Below are 15216 nucleotides of genomic sequence, written 5' to 3'. Positions count from 1 at the left end.
GTAAAATGGAAATAATAAGAATTTAAGTAGTGATATATATATATATATATGTATATATAAATACAGACACATTATTTGATCCTCACAACAACATTGTGAGTTAGCTACTGCTATTATCTCCATTTTCCAGAGAAGGAAACTGAGTCATAGAGAAAGAAAGGTACTTGCTAGAGTCGCAGAGCTAGTAACTGAGGCAGGTATTCAGCTCAAATCCTTCTGACTTCGGGTATTAGTCTTTTTTCACTTTGCTTGACATTCAATGCCATTCATAATCCATTGCATTCTTAATATTCCATCTTTACTACTATTTTCTCCTTATTCTGTAGCCAGGCTGGCAGGTCCTTTGAATATGCTGTGTTCTTTTGTGCCTTTATGCTTTGAATATGTTCCATTTCCCTTCCTTAACTACTATGGAATGCCTATCCATTTTCTCAAATACTTCCCAAATATTACCTTCTCTGGAAGCCTTTTCTGTTGCACTTGGGAAGTTATGTGTTATCTTTCCCTCCAGACCTCAAACAGCACTTTATTTATTCCCTGGTGGTACATGGGACAGAATGCTACACTTGGAGTCATGCAGACCTTTTGAATCCTGTCTTACACATTTGCTACTTGTATGACCTCAAACAAATCACTTAATTTCCCTTAAACTCAATTTCCTCATTATAGTACCTACCTCACAGGATTGTTAAGAGTTTCAAATGAGGTACCATAGAACCCCAAAGTCTTAGTGCAGTTTTAGACATTAAAGCTTACTAAAGTACCCCAAATATTCAAAAACCTTAAAGCACTAACACGTATTAACTAGTAATTCTCTTAAAATGTAGTATAATTGCATTTGTGTCATATTCCATGAAGATATCGATTGTATCTTATCTAAATTTGGCATCTTTTCCAATATCTAGCATAGCACTACTCACTCAGAAGACATTTAATAGATATTGATTCAATTTGAATGAATTGGTTTAAATTTGAAAAGACAATATTAGAACTAGAAACGACCTTGGAGACTATGCACTTCAACTCCCCCATTTTAAAGTTGAGGATTAATAGATCTATGTCAGTCTCAAAGTAGGTGTCTAGTGGGAGTAAAGTGACATTGTCTTCAGCCCTTATTCTACTCAACAGTTTAACCAATCATTTGGATAAAGCAGTAGGATGACAAGGCTATCACATATTCAATGGCAGGGAGGCTGAGATAGTTAACATATTGGATGACACAATAAAGAGGAAGAAAAGATCTCATAGATTCATAGATACATTGAGAGTTACAGCTAGAAAAAGCCTTTACTATCATCTAGTCCTGATAAAGGAATTTAGGATTACATCAATTGGTATGATGTCCCCAGTATAATAAGACAAGATTGAAGAGGGATAAATATACATAACTGAGGGTGGGGGATCAGCCACCAGAGTGTGTAAATAGAGAATGAAGCATCAATGATTAGACAATGATTAGTTCATGTGAAACTGAACAATAGTTCAATGAAAAAATTCCAAGGTTTGAGGTAAGTCAGAAGTGTAATAATAACTGAATGAATGGATGTACCATGTGTTATTGAGATGGGACAGTTAGACTTGGCTAGAGACAGATCTACAGTGAACTCTGTGTGTATGTGTGTGTGTGTGTATGCTCTGTCACCGATACTTGGGGCAGGTTGCAAGGATGGAGTGAAATGAGTACATTAACTTTCTGTTCTGTCAGAGTCAGGTCTTCAATAGGAAAACTTACCCACATGAGTCATGCCTAAGTACCTTTTCCTATTTGATCTCCAAACTGATTACAATTATTGCATATGTTTTGTGATCAGTGATGAAATGGTATTTCCCTATTCGATTCAGAAACCTTGTTCTCAGTAACCCCCCCAAACCCTAATGCTGTAAATCTCAGGTCTTAAAGAAATGAATAGCAGCCTCCCTCTCTGCAAGGGTTGGGGATCCATGCCTTACCCTTTCCCCATCTAAGAGCAAATGCACACGAAAAGTCATCAGCTCATTAATGACGATCTCTTCATTCCTGTACAAGATTTGAAATATCCGACTGTTCACAGTGTTGTCTTGGACACTTGCAGAACCCAAGTTGGAGACCTCTGTAAAAGAAAAATGACAATAAGCTATAGGACTTGTGGCTCATGTACTCAGACCTATAGTGGTGGCAGCTGCATCTAAGCAAGGAGAAAGCTGCCATATAAAAAGAAGCAACCTGGTACTGTGGGAACAGAGCTAGCTTCAGAGTCAGAACAATCAAGTCTCACACCTGATTTATATCGGCTGTATGACCCTGGACAAATCTTTTCATCTCCTAGGTTAAATAACTAACTCTGCAAGTTACAGAGGAGGCACACCAGAAGAGGGAATTTCTTCCCCAGCACATCCTATAGCAGTGAAATTATTGGTCTAGCTTCTAATAATAATAATAATTACAATATCTATCCTTTATGCAGTGCTTTTAAGATTTTCAAAATGCTTTATACATGTGATCTCATTTATTCTTCAAAATGACTATGTGAGGTAGGTGATATTTTACAAATTAAAAAAAAATGAGGTAAGAGAGAGGATAAGTGATTTGACAAAGATCATACATCCAGTGAGTGTCTGAGGCACTATTTGAACTCGGATCTTCCTGATTTCAGGTCCATTAGTCATGTCATAAATGCAGAAGAAATCGCTGAAAAGAAAATGAGTGAGACAAACATTTCACCAACATATACTGAATATCAGAATTTTGCCACTGGAGGAAGTACATAAAAAGAGCATCTAGTTTTACCTGAACAGAAATCTTTATGACATTTCTGATAAGTGTTTGTCCAGCCCTTACTTGAAGAAATTTGTAGAATGAGGATAATAGCATGGACATCACCATAACGATGTGAGGTTCAAATGAGGAAATGTGTCAAAAGTACTTGGCAAAATTTAAAACATCATATAAATGTGAAGTATACATACACACACACATACTCAATAATTCTAACAAGAAGATTTATCAAAGGTATGACATACACTTATACCCTGAGATGGTCAGGATAGATACAGAACAATGTAGACTGACATTACTGGTGTGTACTCTTTGAGGTCATTTAGGCAGTATAACACGAGTTAAATATTTTATCATATGAAAAAGATATGCTTCTCAAATGTTGACCAGGGACTTAAACTAAATTTGTTTGTTTTTTAACCAAGGCCTATTATCATTCTCCTAAATCAAAATCTGTTTTGTTTGTTGTTGTTTAGTTGTTTCAGTAATGTCCCACTCTTTGTGACCCCATTTGGATTTTTTGAAGTAATTTGCCATTTCCCACTCCAGCTCATTTTACAGATGTGGAAACTAAAGCAAAAGAGTTAAATGACTTACCCAGGGTCACAATGACAGGAAGTGCTGGAGGCCAAATTTGAACTCAGGTCTTCCTAATTCCAAATCCGGTGCTCTAACCACTTTGTCACCAAGATTCCATTATATGCTGCTTTATGCTTACCCTTTAGAGAACTCTGGGAATTGTTGGGGGGGGGGGAGGTAGGAAGGCTATTTTATACTAATATTCCCATGTTCCCTCCATTTCCCTTTTTTTAAAATAAAAATAAGCTGATTTAGGTCCACTGTAAGGAAGTTCATCCTAACAAATAACACCATCCAAAAGTGATGCAGGTAGCAATTAGAATTTCCTTTCCATGTCTAACATTCTCTGATATTCTACAAGTTCAGTACTATCTGAGGTTATACCTATTATTTGTTTCTATAGGAAGAGCCTCCTTGTCATCACAAAATTTTGTGGTAATGAAAAAAAGTAACAGTAATGATAATCCCATATATATAATTCATCATGGTTTAGAAATCGTATTACCTATATTATCAACCAATCAGTGGCATTTATTATATCAATATTGCTTACTATGAGTCAGGCACCTAACCTTTACAGCAAGCTCTCAAAAGAAGATAGTACAATTACTGACAGTCACCTAATTCCAAAGTTGGAAGGGACCTCAGCAACCATATAGATCAACCCATACGTTAACCTAAAATACGATGCCTAGTACTCCAGATGCAGTTTGAACAAGGCAGAGTACAGTAGACTAATATTTCCTTTATCCTAGAAGCCATACTTCTTCATGCAACCCAAGGTCAAATTCACTTTCTTGGCTGTTAGATCACACCACTGGTTCACCTTGAGCTAGTAGTCCACTAAAAAACCTTAGGTTATTTTTTCCCCGCACAAAACTGCTATGTAAACATGGCTCCCCCATGTTGAACTTATACTTGGACCCAAGTATAAGGCTTTACACTTGTAATGGTGATTAGACTGGACACCATTCAGTTCTAATAATGGCAGAAGGAAATGGTGATGTTAGCCTGGAAAATAGAAGACAGTGTGAACAAGGGTAATCATTGTCTTAAAAAAGGTGAAGGACTGACATAGTGAGGTGGAATAATTCCTGATATAAATAGTGGATATGAGAATAGGATAATTCTCAGTGACTCTATAAGAAGACAAAAAAACCAGTGGGTAGAAATTACAAGGGGCAAAGTTTCATGTTCTTATCAAAAGGCATTCCTAAGCATTAGAATAATCAAAGAGATGGTTTCAGTAGGTGTCAATGAATGCATTGTTAACGCAAGGCTTTAAGCAAAGGTTAGAAGATAACAACAGAAATCATATCAGATATTGATTGAATTATGTGCTCTAATTTTTAATGATTCTGTGTCATTACACTCCATTTGCCAGATGAGGACATTGAGAGTCACAAATGCAAAATTACTTGCCTAATATCCCACAGGGAAATTAAGGAATGAGAGATTTGAACTCAAGTGTGCTGAATTCTAGTTTATTCTTCCTTATTACACTGTCCATTTGAAATGGATGTTCCACTGCTCAATGTATTTCTCCTTATCAGACCTTTATTGATCGCTATTACATCAATGACATACATTTAGCTTCTCCCCACTTAAAGGAAATGACTTTAGATATTTATTCAAAAGTTCACCACCACCTTCAATCAATAAGTTCTAATTGTAATGAATGGAAAGGTCATTTACTGAAGAAAAAAAAAATAAGGCATTTTTACAGGAGGGCTTTGACTGTAATCAGTACAAATCAATGCCATAACATAACCCATCATCTTGACTGTCAGTGATTTTCTTTGGTTTCTGTCAGTTGGAAGCTTTCCAGCTCCTAACACAATAGTATGTGTGGAATAGCCAAATTTTAAACTTTGACATCTTCCAGTTGCTGAGACTTGAATTAGGAAGAAAGAATGAAAAGGCTGCTAAAGGCAATCAATTGTTTAAGATATGGCATACAGGAAGCAATCTCTCTCTATAGAAAGGATGAGACCAGACATGGGCATGAGCATTAGGGCACAGGTTCCAATGTTGGCTCTGTCACTGATTCTCTACGTGTCCTTGAATGAGTGCCTTCCTCCTTCTGATCCTCAATTGTCTCATCTATACAATGGGAGTATTATACTAGATGCTCTCACAGGCTCTTCAAACTTTAATATTCTATCATATTCTATAAGGTTTGTGGGATACCCATCAATTGGGGAATGGCTGAAAAAGTTATGGTGTATGATCGAGATGGAATACTACTTACTGTGCTTTAAGAAACAATGAGCTTGAAGATCTTAGAAAAACATGGATAGATTTGCACAAAATAATGACAAATGAAATTAGCAGAGCCAAGAGAACTTTGTAGACAGTAACAATGATACTGTTTTTAGAATGACTTTGAGTAAGTCATTTTGATTATTCTGAACTATGGAAGAAGATTCTATCTGCATCCAGAGAAAGAAGTGGCAAATGGAAGTACGTATAGAATGGTTTCATACGCACATATACGTACACATATATTTCTATTTATATTCATATTTGTATCTAACAGTAGCCATCTCTCAGGCAGGGTGGGGAGGGAAGTAAAAAACAGAAAAAAGGAAGAAAGAGACAATAACTTTATTATATATTTAAAAGAAACAGCAAGCTGTACGTCATAAATTTGTGGTTCATATATAATCATCTTTTTTTTTACTATTCTGCTATGTTATGGAAATGTTTCTTTTTATTTATTAAGTTCAGAATAAAATAAACAAAATATAAAAGAAGAATCTACACAATCCTAAAGAATTACATGATGGTGACGATAACAGCAACAGTAATAGCGATCTACAGAATGTTATGGTTTGTGGATGACATTACTTATACTATCTCACCCAAACCTCATAGTATCCAAGTGAGATGTGGATAGTAGGCACTACGATTCATGTTTGACTGATAAGGAAATAGAATCTCAGAGAGGCAAATCAAGACAAGTAATTTAGACAGAGTTAATGCTTGGTCTCATATCTTTGGTCTTTAAATACATTGTAAACACATCAATGACAATATTAGTTATGATGTTTGTTTTTATTTAGACCAGTGGTTTCACTGGTATAGGGAATTCTTAGTAATATGATTTATCAATGTAGACTCACCATCAGTTTAAAATTTATAGTGGCAAAAAGTTGCTTGCTGGGGTACATGAACCAAGATGGCAGAGAGAAGCCAGAAAGTTGCCTGAGCAATCCCTAGTTTCCCCTCTGGGGTAAAACAAAACAAAACAGAACAAAACCCAAACATATCATTGGACACCTCTGGATTGACTTCAGCCTAGGTCAATGCACAACCAGACACAGGGTAGTTCCTTCCCAACTTCTACAAACAAGATCAAGATTCAGCCTAATGCAGAGATCATCATAATTAGTGGCCTTTCCATCTGACGAGGTGTTAAAAACAACTGCCATGGGACCACATCTAGGTAAGCCAATTGGTGCTCAGTGCCTCATAATCATTTCACATTTGAATCTGCACTCAGGATTCAGGATTTAATAAGCTCAAATGAGAATCATTTTTGTAGGCAATTAAGTAAATTATCCCCCTTTAGGGAGCCTACTTAAAAGGAAGTGATAATATGGAAAGACAGAAGGAATTGCTGGGAGAATTTTAAAAAGAAAACATTAGCCTTGTCAGTTCTTCTGAGAAATGATCACTTGGGTGAAAGTTAGTCTGATATGAGAGGTTCCAAGGATCAGAGAATATAGGATGTAAAGCAGAAGGAGTCTCAGAGGTTGCATAATCCAACACCATCATTTTATAGATGAGAAAACTGAGACCCAGGTAGATGAAATAACTGACTCCAGCTAGTAAGGAGCAGAGTTAGGACTTTTTTTATCATCATCATTAATAAATATTTATTTAGAAACTACTATTTGTCAGGCATGAGGTTAACCCTGGAGTACAAAGAAAGACAAAAACAGAGTCCTTATCTTTAAGGAGTTCACATTCTAATGGAGAAGATAGCATGCAATAAAAATTTGTACATATGAGATATCTACAGAGATAATTTTGTTTCCTGTTAGTAGCAGAGTTTTGTATGACAAAGTGTCACCCCAGAACCACAAGTTCACGCTTCTACAGAAGCAGAAGGGTCTTCAGCAGTTTTCTGGTACAACCCATACTTGAAAGTAAGTGCTGATCCAGCCTTTAAGAAGTTGTAACTAAGAGATGAAGGCTGAATTGACCAATAGCACTTTGGCCAATGGCAGTCCGAATCTTCCTCAAAGTCTAAGGTTGTTATTCCCCCCAAAACAGGGAATCATAAGATCAACTAGTTCAGAATGTCTTTCTGTTTCAATGCTCCATTGTTTCCCCTTTCCTATCCATCTTGCACAGAGATGTCAAAATAATCTTTCCAAAGCACAAGCTTAACCAATGTCACTCCCCTGTTCAAATACTTTCTCAGTTACCTACTCCCTCTATGATAAAATGCAAAGAGCTCATTCTGGCATTTGAGGATCCAAACTACCTTTCTGGGATAATGTCCCATTATTCTTCTTCATATAGTCAGTTAGTCTATCAGCACTTACTAAGCACTTACTAGGTACAAGTGACTGTGCTAAGTACCAGGGATATAAAGAAAGTAAAAAGCGTGATACACACCTTCAAGGTGCTTATATTCTAGTCTAGGAGACAATATAAAAATAATAACATTCACGCAAGATACAGGATGTCCCAAAAGTCTGCAGCTGAACTAAAGCTTTAGTCGTCAGTGGAAGGTAATCTCAAAGGTACTAGCAGAGCAGGGTGGGGGGTAATGATTGAGGAAGTCAATAAAGTTGGAGGCAGAGATGAGGAGAGAGAACATTCTAGGCAAGGGACAGGGTCTGTAATACAGTGTCTCAAGATTAATCTAGTGATTGAGAAACAGTGTCACTGTGTTTTCTATTTCAGCCAAATGGATTACTAGCTGTTCTCAGGACATGACATATTCTCTCAGTCCTCCATATATTATCTCAAACATTACACCCCCCAAACCCTAACTCCCATTCCTCACTCACTTCCTATTCCTCTGGACTTCACTGAAATCTTTTTTTAAAGCTCAGTTCAGAACTCACTGTAGCCTTCCCTGAATCTCGAGTTATCACTTCTCTATTTTTCCACATATTAAATATTGTTTAATACTGTGCATGAGCATATTATATTTGAAAAAAAAAAACACAGAACCACAGATGTAGAGTTACAAGTGACCTTAGAGGTCAGATAATGCCAGCATTATCCAAGGCGCCAAAAGACTAGATTTGCCTTGTTTTGTGCAAGTGATAGTGCTAGGATTTGAACTCAGCTCCTCTAGGTCCAAATCCAGGCACAATTACCATTGAACCATACTTCCTCCTCTATTCTGTTATAGAAGACAGTTGGTAGTGAAGTAGACAGAGCACTGGGTATGGAGTCAGGAAGACTTGAGCTCAAATCCAGCCTCAGATACTGACCAGTTGTGAGACATTGGGCAAGTCATTTATTTTCTGTTTGCCTCAATTTGGTCAACTGAAAACTATGGGGATAATAATAGCACTTGCCTCCCAGGGTTGTCATGAGGATCAGATGAGATAATATTTGTAAAAAGGGCTTAGTACAGTGTCTAGCCTATAAATTCTTATTGCCCTTCCCCCTTCCACTCCTTGCAGAATTCAATTCAATATAACAATCAATTACCTAGCATTAATTAATTACCTATTATGTTCTAGGAACTGTACGGGGTAGGGAATATAAAAACAAACAAACAAATGAGATAGCCCTTAGCCAAAAGGAGTTTACATTCACAAAGGCAAATACAGCAAAATAATTTTCTTTGTATGTCTTATGTTTGGGAGCCAATAGCACATAGTAAGACCATAAGAGTAGAGGCAAAGGAATCAATTAGGAGGCAAATTCAAATGCAATCACCTCAGTTGAGAAGTGATAAGGACTTGAGATAAGGTGGTGGCTGTGTAAATATAGGAATACTAGAAATATTACGTCAGAAGGATTGCCAGGGATTGGTAACGTTGAATATGTAGTAAAATGAGGATAATAATAACACCGACCTCCCGGCATTGTTGTGAGGATCAAGTGAGATGATTGTAAAGCTCTTAGCACAGTGTCTGGCACATAGTAGGTGCTATATAAATGTTAGTGATGATGATGAAGAAGACGATGATAATAATGATGACGATGACAATGATGATGTGACATAAGGGAGAATGAAGATTTGATAATGATTTGTGTGTGTGTGTGTGTGTATGAGTGTGTACAATTCTAAGAGAATGAAAGGAAGGTACTACCACCATTGGAAATAGGAAATTTAATAGGATGGTAGATTTAAGGAGAAAGTTTTGCTATGTTCATATTAATTCAGGATGCTTATGGTACTTTCAGGTAGAGCTTTCCTAGAGGCATTTAGTAATATGGAACTAGAGGTCAGAACAGAGATGAGAACTGTATGTAAAAACCAAAGGAAAGCACAGTTAACAGGAATGGGTGTTCAGTGCTGTCAAATGCCACAAAAGGGTCAAGAACGATAATGAATGAGAAGAAGCTGTCTTATTTACCAATTAAGAAACTATCTTGGAGAAGTTTGGAGAGATTGCTGTTTACTGTTTGTCCTTCAGTTTCAAAGGGAATCAGTCCTTTGGGAAAGTGACACCATGACATGCAAGTGAATTGGATTTAAGGAGGGGAGGACTATGCAAAGCCAACAGCCTCACTTTCTCCTCTGGAACCAGCTGAGTTCAGTGGCCACATATGGATCAGCATAACTGGAGATGGCCCAGGATGTAGTAGGTGACCTTGGTCTTTTCAAGTTAAAATCTTTAACAGGTCTCAGTTTAACTGAAGCAGCACCCATTCATGAGAGAACAGCTTGGGTTGAGTGCCGGGTACAGAAAACAGATGGCAATGGTTTAAGATATGAGTGGGAGATGAGGAAAGGGGAAAAATAGCATAGACAGTTTTTTCTTGGAGTTTGACTTTGAAAAAAAGGAAAATCATAACAGCAGAAAATATATTATATACATATATATGCATCTATACATATATAATTTTATTTCCACTAAAATCTAGTGTCAAGCCTGTATAATTCAGTGGCTCATTAAATATTAGTTGGGTAGAGTGGAATTGGAAAGAAGTAGGTAATATTTTTCAGGGCAGAATGGAATGAGAGGTCAATCACTTTCTTTTTTTGGAAAGACACACTTAAGCACTTTTTGCTGAATAAACTCCAGGCACTAGGCAGCATTTTGATCTTGTATATTTTTATTTTAATGAAAAATTAAACTCTTCCTGCTCACGATGGTTGCTGTCTTGCCAAATAAACCCAAGAGGTTAATTGGTATTTAGTTAACGCCTAACAATCCTGAGATCCTCTAAATAGACTAGAATGAGACATACCACTTGCCTTCACAAAATCACAGAATGTTACAGCTGGAAGGGATATGACAAAATGGAATATGGGAGCATCAAACTCAGAATATTGGAACCTTGGAAGATAGAATATTAGAAGATAAATCATAAAATGCTCTAATGGTTTAGGATCTTAGAGTTCATCTCACACAATTCTCTTATTTTACAGAGCAGGAATATGAGACCAAGAGTAAGGAAGTGATTTTCACTTTATTCGTCAAGAAAGTGACAAAGCTGGGACAAGAACTCAAATCTCTTAATTCAAAATAACTACTTTTTCTTCCTCTTCCTTCTCCTTCCCATTTTTTCCTCCTCCTCCCCTCTCCTCCTTCTTCTAAGTCCTCCCTCTCTCTCTCATCCTTGATGTATCATATATCTGAATAGGAAAATGAAATTTCACTTCTGGTGAAATGACTGTAAGCAAACAGAATTAGGAAGTCATAGTGGACCATTCCAAATGTGGTTCTCTTAGTGTGAATTTTCCCTTAATTTTAAAAGAAAAATTGTGATGATGCCAGACTTCCACTGTCTGAAAAGCTCTTTTGCTAACATCCTGAAGTCATTGTGTCCTTTAATTTTCTCTCACTTCTCAATTTATATTACTATATCCTTGATTTAATAACTACCCACTTAGTCTATCCACTCAGAGGAGGGATGATGTGTACTGGGGATTTGCTATGTACCATATAGAGGAAAGGACAGTGTCTTCCTGGGAAGTAGGTGGGTCTAAATCAAGAGCTGAAGAGACTTAAATCTCAAAACCATGGGATTGGTGGTAGTTTTTCTTCTGTGTGGCAAAATTCAAGTGACTGAAATGAACTTGGAGGTTGGAGCAGTGGAGATTCAGGCCATGAAATAATAATGGGACCAGGATACAAGATAGAGAAAATGCTGGAGAATCCTGTCTATTTGTATAACTAGGTCTTTCTGAAATTTGTGTTGATTTTAAAGCAAAATTTTTGGGGGTATGTTTGTTAATATGTGTCTATAGTCCCAAATTCTATTCAAGACACAAGTACATAGTAGAACTCTTCCATCTCTGCTTCAGCTTAGCCTTGGTCAAGTTACTACCCCAATCATGTCTGTCTAGGTCTACAACAGCGCTGATGAACAGAGTGTGCAAACAAGTAACACACATTTGTTAAGGACCTACTATATGCCAGATACTATATTAGATGCTTGGGATGCAAGTACAGAGAATGAAATTGTTCCTGCTCTCAGAGAACTTACACTTTAAAGGTATAGACTAGAATTATGTATACTAAATATATAATTGTTTATATGTGTGAATATATGAATGATATATATTTACTATATGTATACTCTTTGTATTTAAGTACATAAACAGATACTTGAGTTATTATATATGCATATATACACATGCATACATATGTACCTATATAGCATAAATGTAAAGTACATATATACACACATAACGTGTGTATGTTTATATATACATATATGTGTATATATATATAAGTCAGTGTGTGCATATATACACACATATATTTGTTGTTCAGTCATTTTTAATCATGTCCAACTCTTTGTAACCCCTTCACAAAAGATGAGTAGTTAGATGTTTCCTTTTCTAACTCATTTTACAGATGAGGCAACTGAGGCAAACAGGGTTAAATGACTTAACCAGGGTCAAAGAACTAGTACGTGTCTGAGAAAGGATTAGAACTCAGGTCTTTTTGATTCCAGGCCTGACACTCTATCCACCTAGCTGCCCAATATGTATATTAATAAAATAAAAAGTAGTTTGGGAAGAAGAAGCTAGGGGGATCAAGAAAGACTTCATCGTCATAATTATCCTAGTGAGCATTTAGATCACTTTAAAGGTTGTCAAATCCCTTCCAAATATTTTCTCATTTGATCCTCACAACAACCCTGGGAAGCAGGTGCCATAATTATTCCCATTTTTTACAAATGGGAAAACTGAGGTAGATAATTGTTCAGTGCTTGCTCAGATCCATGGAGCTAGTAAGTTTCGTACGTTAGTCAAATCTGAACTCTAATTTTTCTGATTCCAAGTCTAGCATTCTATGCACTGAACCACCTATCTAGCCCTCAAGAAAGTGCTTGAATGGTATCTTAAAGAAAGGGAAGAATTCATGCAACAGAGATAAGGAGGGAGTGCATTCCAGGCATGGTTCTTGAGAGTAGCCATCATTTTCTCAATTTCTTAATCTACTTACACTGATTCCTTAACTCTGAATTTTTAATACAAACTCATTCACGATCTATATTGATCCTCTTACTTTTAGATTTAATTTTTGCATGAAGCCTGGCAGAACTACAGAAAATACTGTGTTCATCCTCTTTGATCCTGAATTCAACCATATCAGACTGCTTCATTTTACCCTTGGAAGTTTTTTTTCTTTTGAATCAAGCTGACATTGGTAGATGTCCCTATCCCTATGGAGGTTGGAAAAACAAAATAAAATGAAACATAAAAACGCCCAGACTTTTAACTTCCACCCAAAAAAAATTAATTTTGGGAGTGAAGACCCTTGAAAATTAGCAATTTCATTTTTTCCTGGGTCTCATTTCCTGCTGGTTTCCATGTCTCATCCTCTGCCTCCAGGAATATAGTCTATACTTCATGATTCTAACCCAATCTCCACTTGCCAGCTTCTAGCATCTTTCTAACACTCATATCAATAACTTCGATGCTACTTCCCTTTTTTTCACCTTGCACATGTTGAGATACCCAAAGGGTGCCACCAGAGAGCCCTTCCTGATCATCCCAGCAAAAGTGAGTCCTTCTCTCTTCCTCTAAACTATGTACTTAGTTTGCACTGTTCTAATGAAAAGTATATCATCATATACCAAAAGGAACTCCAAATGAATGTATGACTTAGACAAAATAGGTAATGTCATATAAATAAATTAGGGCATGAAGAAAATGTCTTTTGCAATTATTGACAGAGGAAGAGTTAATGACATAACAAAGGATGTAGAGGATTACAGAAGATAAAGATCAATAATTTTAATTACAGAAAATGTAAAGGCTTGTGCCCAAATAAAACCAATGTAGCTCAAATTAGAAATGAAATAATTAATTGAGATCTGGCCAAGGGGTAGATTGAGGACAAGGAGAAAGGGTTTCAAGATCTGTTCTTCTCCGTTTTACTATCTGATTATCTAAATGATGTACATAAATACTCATAGAAAACAATTGCAAATCACCCTATCCTTCATTGTTTGATACTGTGACATTAGTTACACATATTCACACTGGGGAGATGTTTAGCTTAAAAAGCAATTCTTATAGGGGTGAGGTGAATCAGGGAAGCCTCCTTGGAGAAGGAAGAAGAGAAACATGAGGAATAATACAGACAAATCCAGAGAGATGGAAAAGAGAAAGAATGAGTAGAAGAAAAGGGAGGAATAAGTGGGCTGCTCAGTAATAGTGTGGCTAAACAATATAGGGTAGAGGAAGGGAATTGGTTGGAATGCCTTATATTTCAGACTGGATATGGTTGTTTTCCACTCTAGACTCCTGAGCAAGATTTTGACACAGCATAAAATCCGTAAACTCTGTATGTTTAAATTCACTCATAAATTGCCCATTTAATTGTTTGGATCACCATCGTCATCATCATTAATCTTCAATCATCCTTCAAACAATATTGACAGGGAGAAGAGTTGAACCATTCCAGTTATAAAGAGATAAAATCAGTACTGGTCTTAACACAACTTGGAAAACACTGTAGTATTGATTTTCAAGATAAGATGGGGGGTGTTGTTCAGTTGCTGGGGGTAGGGAACACAGCATGAATATGAAACAATGTGATTAACATAATATCAATAACTACCAAAACTCAGATTACTTTCTCATATATATGATCTACACAGGGTTTGAAGAAATAATTTGAATTTCTGAAGTAGTCTCTCCTTCACTAGTTAATATTCTCTAAATGGATAGTTATGAATTTAAAAAAAGGGAAAATGGCTAATGATAGAGTGTCTGTGGTAAAACAGGTACATTAATGCACTACTGATAGATCTGTGAACTGGTCCAGTCAATCTGGAAAGGAATTTAGAATTATGTCCAAATAACCATTAAACTCTGCATAACCTATGATCCAGTGATACCACTACTACGGCTATACCCCAAAGAGATCAATATGTACCTATTGTATGACCTATACGTACAAAAATATTAGTAGATGCCCTTTCTGTGGTGGCAAATAACTAGAAACAGAAGGGGTACTCATTAATTGGAGAATGGCTGTAAATATCACAAAATATGAATTAGATGAAGTGTTATTTGTACTATAAGAAATTACGAAGGAGATAACTGCAAACAAACCTGGAAATACTTGTATGAATTAAAGCTGAATGAAGTGAACAGAACTAGGGGAACAATTTATACAAGAAGATATTGTAGAGACAAATTTTAAAAGACTTAGGAACTCTGATCAGTATATTAGCCATCTATGATTCCTGAGAACTAATAATGAAACATG

At 36.4% G+C, this 15216-nt stretch overlaps 1 protein-coding gene across 2 annotated transcripts in view; it reads right to left on the bottom strand.

Moving 5' to 3' along the window:
- Positions 1-15216, bottom strand: part of FAM135B (family with sequence similarity 135 member B) — a 441077-nt gene that overhangs the window by 126102 nt on the left and 299759 nt on the right. For both annotated transcript variants that reach the window (XM_072602991.1, XM_072602990.1), the window contains exon 4: positions 1951-2090. In XM_072602991.1, the coding sequence (XP_072459092.1) occupies positions 1951-2090 (140 nt within the window). The remainder of the gene's footprint in view (positions 1-1950; positions 2091-15216) is intronic.

Source organism: Notamacropus eugenii, chromosome 4 (assembly GCF_028372415.1).
Source record: "Notamacropus eugenii isolate mMacEug1 chromosome 4, mMacEug1.pri_v2, whole genome shotgun sequence".
Taxonomy (NCBI): domain Eukaryota; kingdom Metazoa; phylum Chordata; class Mammalia; order Diprotodontia; family Macropodidae; genus Notamacropus; species Notamacropus eugenii.
The sequence above is the reverse complement of the archived record's forward strand: the minus strand, read 5'-3'. Positions and strand labels throughout refer to the sequence as shown.